Source organism: Hevea brasiliensis, chromosome 7, assembly GCF_030052815.1.
Source record: "Hevea brasiliensis isolate MT/VB/25A 57/8 chromosome 7, ASM3005281v1, whole genome shotgun sequence".
Classification (NCBI taxonomy): domain Eukaryota; kingdom Viridiplantae; phylum Streptophyta; class Magnoliopsida; order Malpighiales; family Euphorbiaceae; genus Hevea; species Hevea brasiliensis.
This window is the reverse complement of record NC_079499.1, coordinates 95,051,263-95,061,485: the sequence shown is the minus strand read 5'-3', so window position 1 is coordinate 95,061,485 and position 10,223 is coordinate 95,051,263. Positions and strand designations below refer to the sequence as shown.

General features: G+C 31.7%; 1 protein-coding gene across 2 annotated transcripts; it reads left to right on the top strand.

The window, feature by feature from the left end:
* The first annotated feature begins 803 nt into the window (after positions 1-803).
* LOC110669674 (probable receptor-like protein kinase At5g24010) lies at positions 804-3,823 on the top strand. 2 transcript variants are annotated; one of them, XM_058150199.1, is made up of 2 exons: positions 806-1,339; positions 1,609-3,823. In XM_058150199.1, the coding sequence occupies exons 1-2, from the start codon at positions 1,023-1,025 to the stop codon at positions 3,521-3,523; spliced, it is 2,232 nt and encodes a 743-aa protein (XP_058006182.1). In that variant the 5' UTR covers positions 806-1,022; the 3' UTR covers positions 3,524-3,823. The 2 variants fall into 2 exon arrangements, with proteins under 2 accessions (XP_058006181.1, XP_058006182.1); XM_058150198.1 differs by having other exon boundaries at positions 804-3,823.
* The last annotated feature ends 6,400 nt before the right edge of the window (positions 3,824-10,223 follow it).

The window sequence follows — 10,223 nt, the reverse complement described above, 5'->3', positions numbered from 1 at the left end:
TAAATTGTAAATATGATTACATCGAAAATTTAGCTACAAATAAAGATGATTTAAAATAATTAAAGTTATAATATTAAAATTATAGAATCTATTTTTTTAAAAATAGTATGTATTTTTAATATTTATTATATTAATAGAAAATAACGATTTTTAAAATTTTAATTTTTATAAAATATATTTATTTTATATTATAAATTTATGTAAAGTGATAACCATTTTTATCAAAGAATTATTTTATAAAAAATATATTAAATTAATAAAAAAAGAATTTACACTTAGATATAGTATTTTTAAAAAATAGTATAATAGAATATTATTTTTAATTCAATTTTATTATTAGTAATTTAATTTTTTATTATATTAATAATAAAAAATATTATATTTATATATTTTTAAAATAATATTATTTTCTTATTAATTTAATGTAAAATTTCATAAATTTTAAATTATTTTTTAAATAAAATAGTCTAAATAAAATATGTGTATAAAAAATTAAATAAATATTTTAATTAATTATATTATAAATTAATTATTAAATACAAAAATTTTAATTTAAAATTAATTTAATAATACTAATTTATTTAATTTAAAATATAATTAAAAAATAAAAATTATAAATCCCTTTTGCATAACATGAACGCTATGCCAGTGACTGAGTAAAATATTGATTGTATCAGTTTCAACCCACGATAATCGTGGATGACTTGACCCCAAAACAGACGCCAAGGTCGGAGCCCCACCAAGTCTATGTTTGCAAGAAACTATGCATTGCATTGCCCGTTTAATACATTCATGGATCCACCTACTTTTTTAACTTTGAATTTTCTTTTTTTTGTCTTAACTGTTTTTTCCTTTGAATTTTCTTATTTGCTGTTCTGCAATTTGCATGGTAGATATTTTTGATAATTCAAGTCCACTATAACTATCCAAGGTCCACAATTCCCAGACTGGTTCTAATCAATCTTCAAAATCAAGCAGAAAGCAAGCAAATCTCACCGTTTTCATGGAAAAAAGACACTGCCATGAAATCCCATGTTCTTTTTCTTCTCTTCTTTTTTTCCTCCTCTTCTTATCACTTCATTTTCCCTCTTCAGTTTACACTCTTCCCAAAGAGTATTTCATCAGCTGTGGTTCCAACACTACTATTTTTTCCGCTGGCCGGAACTTCACCGGGGACTCAAATTCTGGAAATTCTCTTTCCTTCGCCATCGAAGGGAAGAGCATCACTGTTAAAGATAGCAACAGGTCAACGAAAACACCACCCCTGTATCAAACAGCTAGACTCTTCAAGCAAAAATCATTTTATGAGTTCGAAATCATTATCTCTGGTACTTATCTGGTACGTCTTCACTTCTTTGCTTTCTCATCCGCAGATAATCTATCCGCAGCTCATTTCGATGTTTCGGCTTCTGGGTTTTCATTGTTGAATAATTTCACTCTGAAAAATAGTATCAGCACTTCTTTAATAGAGGAATTCTTTCTTAGTATCAGTATAGGCAAATTCAGCATAAATTTCATGCCTCAAGGATCATCTTTTGCATTTGTTAACGCTATAGAAGTGTTCCTTGCCCCAGAGGATTTCATTCCTAATGATGCTCCACATATCAGTCGTGCAGGAAGTAGTAATAGTAATTACGAGGGCATACTCTCTAAGGCATTGCAAACAATTCACAGGATCAATGTTGGTGGGAAAGACCTCACACCGGAGAATGACACTTTATGGAGATTTTGGGTTCCAGATGATAGTTATATTTATATGCCAGCCACTGCCAAGAGCAGCACTTTTCATTCAGATAAGCCTAATTACCTGGATGGAATAAGCGAATATATAGCCCCGGATCTTGTCTACCAGACGGCCAAGGAGATGAATATAAGTAGTGATGGACCTTCAAATACCTTCAACATAACCTGGTCATTCAATGTCAGTAAAAATGCTAGGCATTTTGTTCGGGTTCACTTCTGCGACATAATTAGTAAAACTCTTGGTGTTTTAGTCTTCAATCTCTTTATTTATAGCAACTTCAGCATTGTAATTGATCCCTATGACAAAACTGGCCAACTAGCAGCTCCTTTTTATTTTGATTTCGTTGTGGATTCTGATGATTCTGGAGTTATGAATTTTAGCATAGGCCCTAGAGCTAATTCTGATGAAAAAACTGCTTTTTTGAATGGCCTGGAAATTATGCAGATTGTGGGAGAATCGGGTTCAGTATCAGGAACACATAAGCCCAAAAAGACTCGTATCTTTGTTGTTGTTGGTTCAATTGTTGGAGGTTTGGGTCTCATCGGCATTTTGGCAGTTGTTATAGGGTTGTGCTTAAGATACAGGAAACCAAAAACAGTAGAAAATTGGGAGTGGTCACCAGTGGCTGTACATAGAAGGGGAAGTTCCCACAATAGGATGCCTGAGGGAAGCGTAATTGGCTCCCGCGTACCCGACTTAAACCTTGGATTAAAGATACCTTTTGCTGAAATTCAATTTGCAACCAACAACTTTGATGCCAAAATGATAGTTGGTAAGGGCGGATTTGGTCATGTCTTTAGAGGAACTCTGAGGAATGGAATAAAAGTTGCTGTGAAAAGAAGTCAGCCAGGATCAGGCCAAGGCCTTTCAGAATTCCAAACAGAAATTATGGTGTTATCCAAGATTCGCCATCGCCACCTTGTCTCCCTGATTGGGTATTGTGATGAAATGTCAGAAATGATATTGGTTTATGAATTCATGGAAAAGGGTACATTGAGGGATCACCTGTATAACTCAGGTCTGCCTTCCTTATCCTGGAGGCAAAGGCTTGAAATTTGCATTGGTGCAGCAAAGGGTCTTCACTATCTCCATAGAGGTTCTGCTGGGGGGTTTATTCACCGAGACATTAAGTCTACTAACATCTTGCTTGATGAAGATCTTGTTGCTAAAGTTGCTGATTTTGGCCTTTCAAGAATAGGTCCTCCTGATCAAACCCATGTCAGCACAGGTGTTAAAGGAACTTTTGGTTATCTTGATCCTGATTACTTCAGGACCCAACAATTGACAGAAAAATCTGATGTCTACTCATTTGGTGTAGTGCTTCTTGAGGTTCTTTGTGCAAGACCAGCTATCAATATCTTGCTTCCAAGGGAGCAAGTAAATCTAGCTGAGTGGGGGATGATTTGCAAGAAAAATGGGACACTTGAACAGATTGTGGATCCTTCCATAAAAAGTCAGATTAATCCCAACTCTCTAAGAAAATTTGCTGAGATAGCAGAGAAGTGTCTGCAAGAATATGGTGCTGATAGGCCTGCTATGGGAGATGTGCAATGGGACTTGGAGTATGCATTGCAATTGCAGCAAACAGCGACATGGAGAGAGCCCCATGAGGACAGTGCAACTGATGCTTCAGCCATGTTAGGCTTGCCTAACATTCAACGTTTTCCAACTCTCAGCATGTCAGTGGAAAAAGATGATATGCCTATCTTGAGGGAGGACAGTGCAAACATCTGGGCAAGTGAAGTTTTCTCCCAATTGAGAATTGATGATGCCAGGTAATAGATATGGATAGTGAGGTAAACATACACAACAAGCTTATTTTGCCTCTCCATAATCTGTAAAATTTTTCCTTTTCTGCCTTGTTCTTTTGATCTTTTAAATTTTCTTTTTGGCACCTATCTTGGGTTGGATTAACGTTGCTCTGAAATTGTAGAGTTGTGTTTGTAATGGCAGAATTGTATCATAAGCAATAAGTTTTATGAATTCTAAGCTTCTTTTCCCCGTGGAAAACTATGCTCACTTTCCATGCCTTGAGACAATGTTTGAATTGAATCAACAGACAATTTTTCTGCTTAGAAATCACACCACACATCTCCTAAAAATGTTAAAGTCCTTTCTTGATAAAAAATGGTGGCTATGAAAGGAATAAAGAACAATATTCAAGATAGATAAATGAATATTATTGAGTCTTCTTTTGAGGGAACATGAATTCCACCAACTAGCATTTCCTTATCAGTCAAAAATAAGGGCCTTAGTATCCTGCTAACTCTGTCAAAACTCAAAAGCAAAACACTGCAGATAGCTTAGTACAGTTCTTCAAGAAATTATTAAATGCACTCAATGCATATGTATTATTTTTCACAATTATGTGAGATCCATCCTTCATATTATTAGGAGGGTTCATTTTTCGTGAGAGATGAAGCACTACTTTATGTGCATAGAGAGTATTCTATAATATTCTCACTTCTTCACCAATGACCCTGGGAGTACATTTTGAGCAATGAAAAGGGGATAAAAATAAAAAATAAAAAGAAAAGAAAAAAACTCTCTTTTCCCATTGTCGATAAGCTACCCATGTCCCTTGCCACCTCTTGCTTAACTTACCAAGCATCTCCTCCCTGTTTAAAATTAGAGAAACTTACTATATAATTTCTTTATTCTAACGAAATTAATTATTTAATTCTCTTATTTTAAAAAATATATTAATTATTTTTTTTATTCTATTTAATTTTTAATCTCTTCATTCATTTTAAATTAAATTTTTTGTTAATTAATTTTCTCAAATAAGAAAAACATTATTATTATGAGAACTAATAATTTAAAGTTGAAAAAATAAAATGACTATTTGTTTTTTTTAAGTTGCAATGATATAAAATTCAAACCTAGTTCCAAATGACCGAGACTAAAGAAGGAATAAACAGAATAAAAATATAAATAATAATTAATATATTTTTTAAAATAAAAAATTAAATAATTAATTTTAATAAAATAAAAAAAAAAACTAAATAATGCATTTTCCTTAAAATTATGCTAAGAAACACATCACCATTCTCGTGTATGTATATATATATATATATATATATATATCACCATCAAGTCAAGTGGCCGCCCACAATCAAGCATTACTGACATGACCAAATCTATATCTACTGGAGGAAGTGAAGTGCATAAAGGAATGGCCACTGATTTTTTTTGCTCATGAACATCTCTTAGCTGAGAGTGATTATTTATTATATGTTAAAGTTATACAATTAATTGCCAGAAAGAGAAGAAAAAGGAAAACGGAACACATGACATATCTTGAGTTGTTGACGAGGGTGAACAAAGCCCAGTGGTCCGACATTAGTCTGGGCTTTGTTTTGCAGAAGCCTAGTTTCAACTGCGAATCAGCTTCAGCCTCGTCCACTCTGCCCAGATTATTAGCTTTTCCCATAATTATTATCCTTTTTTTTAATATCGGGCGACCAAGAATCAACAATTGGTTGAGATTTAGAAGCATGGCGCCTACTTCAGAATAGCCTTTTCCATCTATTCCCAGTAATTAACATGGAAACTGGTTGCTACAAAATGGCAAGTAGCAGACCAAAAATATTGGAAATTAGAATGAATCGGACAATTAAATTTAGTCTTGCCAAGTTATGCATCCACACACACACACACACACACACACATATATATATATATATCAGAAAATGTATAGTTACAATATAAACATGCACTGCTGGCCTGCTGCCAGCTTAGATGTAGCTAAATATACATTCTGAAAATTTCTATTGATCAATGAAACAGGAGTTTCTTTTATTAGCTTTGATGATTCCTTGGAACATGACTCTCTCTCTCTCTCTCTCTGTATATATATATATTCTTGGAAGAACATCCACTGCCGGTATGTGCACCATATCTAACAAAATCAAAGAATTTCTCTGAAACATGATCTTACTCTTAGCCTAAACCTCTGTATACATAGCTGCTAGATATACACGAATTAGTTACAAGTGTAAAACATTTCAGAATCAACAACAAACCAGTGAAGCACAGCCAGAGAGATGAATGCTCAGTGACCAGAGCCTTTCCTGCTAGGCCCAGAAGCCATGGTGAACACTTTAGCCGATGCTGAAACTTGATGATCATCACTCACATCCTTTGCAGACTTGGAAAGATAAGTTGCATGTACAGATACAGATACAGAACCAGAACCGAACCCAGCAGGAATAGGCTCCTGGGGGTCAGTATTTTCCAGGTTTGCTGGTGATGGAAGGGGTCTGGCATTAACAAGAGTTGTCTTTGAAAAGAAAAGCATCATCACGACCACCATGAGAGTGAAATAGAAGCGGCTCATTGTTGGTATTGGTGGGATGTCTCTGCTTGACTCCGTGATCGATCTGATGTTAACTACCCTTCAAATATTCTTTCTTAGAGAAAAGAGTGGAGGTCTTTTTTCTTCTTTTTTCTTTCTATTGGCAAGCGCAAAGAATGGAGCTGAAAGAATTGATTGGAATCTCCAATTCACAAGCCACCGGCCTTTCGAAAGGAGACATATAATATAGTTTGAATGGCAAAGGAAGGAGAAGGGCTTTTAGAAAGTGGGACATTTCTAAAGGAACCATTTGACTTCAGAATTTTTTCCTATTTGTTAAGAGGTGGCTTCACTGCAAAATGTTTCACTTTTACTATTGTCTTTTTTAGTTTTGTTTGCCCATTAGTGGCTTGCCTATTTTGGAAAACAGAGGTCCCAGGAGTTCCAAGTTCAGACTGATGCTGCAATTCATAAATATATTCACTAGTAAAGTTTCCATTGCCTTGCGCATTTTCATTGGTTGATGTAGAGAATGAGTATTTTTCATATGTGAAACTTGCCGACACCTTTCATCTTACGATTGAATTAAACGCAAATGAATTATTCTTTGAAAAATATATATATTCTTTTTAGCAAAAAGTTTATTATGATATATTTTTAGTTATTCAATCAAATCAGACAAGGCACAAAAATATAAATTTTGGCCTACATATTATTTAGAATTTTAGTAATTAAATTAAATACAATTATTTCAAACCTTTCGTGAAAATATATATTTTTAATTTTTTATACAATAAATACTTTTTTCTCCTTTCTAAATGATGGTGAAAATAGCCAAACTATTCTTTTGAAAGACAGATGAAAAATTTTATTCAACCTGTTGATGTTGAGGCATGGACAAAAAGTATTGCAGGTCCTGAAATTCCAACAAAGAAAGTTGGTGATGTTCTAGTTCCTAAAACTAAGCTTCAATATGATGTTGAAAATTGGTTAAAAGTTCAATCCAATACCATTGTTAATATATTACATTGTACTCTTGATGCTACTGAATATAGTCGGGTTTCAAGGACCCAATTGACCACACCACAGCAATCACATCCATCCTTTAATTTCATACCCATCTGTGCTCCAAATTGTTTGGTTTCCTTTTTGTTCCTCTTTTCACACTTATTTACCAAAACCAACGGTGCTGCAAACTAGATAATTAAAGTCAAGACATCACAAAAATTTAAATAATGGGTATGAACTTTTTTCTTGGAGAAAAACATGAATCTCAATATTCTTCGATAAAACAAGAATTGCAAGAAAGAGGGGAAAGAAGATCTATGGGCCGGAAAGAGTGCCTTGCAAAACAATAAACAAACAAGGAAAAATTATTATTTAATTTTATTATTTTAACAAAATTTATTATTCGATTTTTTGTATTTTAAAAAATATATTAATTAATTTTTATATTTTTTTCTCTGTTTACTTTTTATTCCCTCAACCTTAAAATTAAGTAATTTTTGCTGAAATTAAATTAAAATGAATCAATTTAATTCAATTAATTCGATTTTTTAAATTTTTAATAATTTAATTATTTTTATAAAAAATTAAAGAAAAATGAACTGAACTGAATTCCTATGCTACACTGTTTTTTAGTCCAATAAAATATCCTCTGCCCTCTGTCCCTCTAAACTTTCTTCTTCTTCCTAGTCCTTTGTAACGCAATTTCTCTTCACTTCTTTCTTCCTCTTCTTCTTCTTCATCTCCACCCACCTCCACCTCCACCTCCACGATTCCATCCATTGGCTGCAACAAATGTGTATCACCTCTGTCTCCCACTAGTTGTGTCTCACTTCAAGACTCCAAAGCATCATTGCGTCGCACCATCAGAGAGAGAACCATCGATGAGCATCACACCAGTGTACGTTTCGCACCATCAATGCTTACCTAGTCACCTTGAACCATTGGAGACCCATGTAAACACATGCTCTCCTCGACGCCATCAGAGGCCCGTGTAATGTTCTCCTCGATGCCATCCATCATTCTTTGTCCCGCTGTGTGCCTCACATTGTGAAATTATCTCTCTCTCCATTTTTTTTTTATTGAAATTTTCTTCAAATCTATAAACTGTAATTTGTTGTTGTAAATACTGGAATTAATTGATTGAATTCATTATTGTAAATGCTTTTGATGAGTTTATTAAATATGTGAACTGTTTGTTGATTGAATTTTTGCTGTGAATTTGGTACTAAGAATTTGGGAATTCAACAACAACATTTGGGGTTTTGGCATTTCCTCGAACCAACGGCTTCGAACTGAACCGAACTTGTTCGGTTTAATTCGATTCTTCTCTCAATTCAGTCAGTTTCAATTGGCATTTCATATGAAATAATATAATAAAATATTTTATTAAATTAATTTATAAATACAAAATTTAAAAACACTAAAATTACTAAAATAAAAAGTGTTCCCTCTTATTTCATTTCTTTTTAGTTTATAAATTCACTTTATACATCTAAAAAATCTGACAGAAACAGGTAAAAAATCTGGCATGAGATGCAGATAAATGTGATTATTATAAATACAAGTAGCAACATCCTACAGATATGATGAGCTTCTAGACTCTATATGTTTATTCACTTATAATAAGGGGATTTTTTATTTTATTAATTGATTCTATTAAAATTTAAATTCAAGATGTTACAATCGAATGTTACTGAATTAAAGTTGGTTGATATCTAACGTCTTTGTATTAACATTTTGATATTTTCCTTTCGGTTTTTCAGATACATCTCGTGACTGTGACCACCTCTTACTGAGAAGTTGAACCGTGAGTGCCGACGGTAACCTCTTCGAGCTTTCTGGTCAATGCATCAGGAGTCAGCTGTGATTGAAACTAATTAAGCACGGCGATGACGAAAACTCTTTTAGTGCTAAATAGACCAAGTCTTCGGCATATATATCAATCTTACCCAACATTATTTAACAATTACTTTAATCAAATGATTTATTGTGTTTTGAAATCATATTAATCAACGAATCAAAATCACACTAGTGAAATGCTTTAGCACTCTAATTTAACCGGAATAACAAAAGCATATATATATATATATATATATATATATATATATATATATATATATTTGTAGATTTTCATTCGAATTCTATTAACATTGAAGGGAAAATTATTGTTTATTTTGTCTTGTATTTTGAAAAATATATTATTTAATTTATATATTTTACTTTTATTAAACGATTTAATCATTCCGTCAAAATTATTATTTAATCCATCTATTTTAAAGAAACTTATTAATTAATAATATATTTTGAAATTTATTACTATTTAATCTCTTTATTTTGTGAAATTAATTAGTTAGTCTATATATTTTGAAAAATATAATATTTTAAAAAATATATTATCGGATAAAAATAGAAATTTTGCCATGTAGAGAAAAAAATCTGATTTTACTTTTTTTTAATTTCCAATTTCTTTGACATTATAAGAAACTTATTAATTAATAATATATTTTGAAAATTATTACTATTTAGTCTCTTTATTTTGTGAAATTAATTAGTTAGTCTATATATTTTAAAAAATATAATATTTTAAAAAATATATTATCGGATAAAAATAAAAATTTTGCCATGTAGAGAAAAAAATCTGATTTTACTTTTTTTTAATTTCCAATTTCTTGGATATTATTTTTATGTTTCCTCTAAGAAATGATTTTCCTTTATTATTTAGAAATTTAAACAAATGGTGAACTTTTTCGTGAAGACAACTTATATCTTTTTTATCCACAGATGAAAATAAAGAGAGAATGACAGGGAGAAAGGTGTAGGTGTAGAGGAGAAGAAACATGGAGAGAGAGAAGAAACATGGAGAGAGAGAAAAAAAGAGAAATAAGGGAAGATAAGAGAGAAATAAAGAGGAGAAAATTAGGATTGTTTCAATATAAAAAATAATTATGGGACTAACTAATATATTTTTTCAAAATATAAAAACTAAATAATTAGTTTCACTAAAATAGAGAATAAATAGTAATTTGACCTGTATTGACTAACAAACAATTGACATAAAAACTAAACAGTTTAACGAAAGTAAAATACATAGACTTATTAGTATATTTTTTAAGGTATATAGACTAAATAATTAATTTGATTAAAATACGGAGACTAATAATAATTTATCCAAAA

What these genes read in the sequence shown, in the direction of transcription:
- LOC110669674 (XM_058150198.1), top strand. Translation starts at nt 1,004, where the DNA reads ATGGAAAAAAGACACTGCCATGAAATCCCATGTTCTTTTTCTTCTCTT.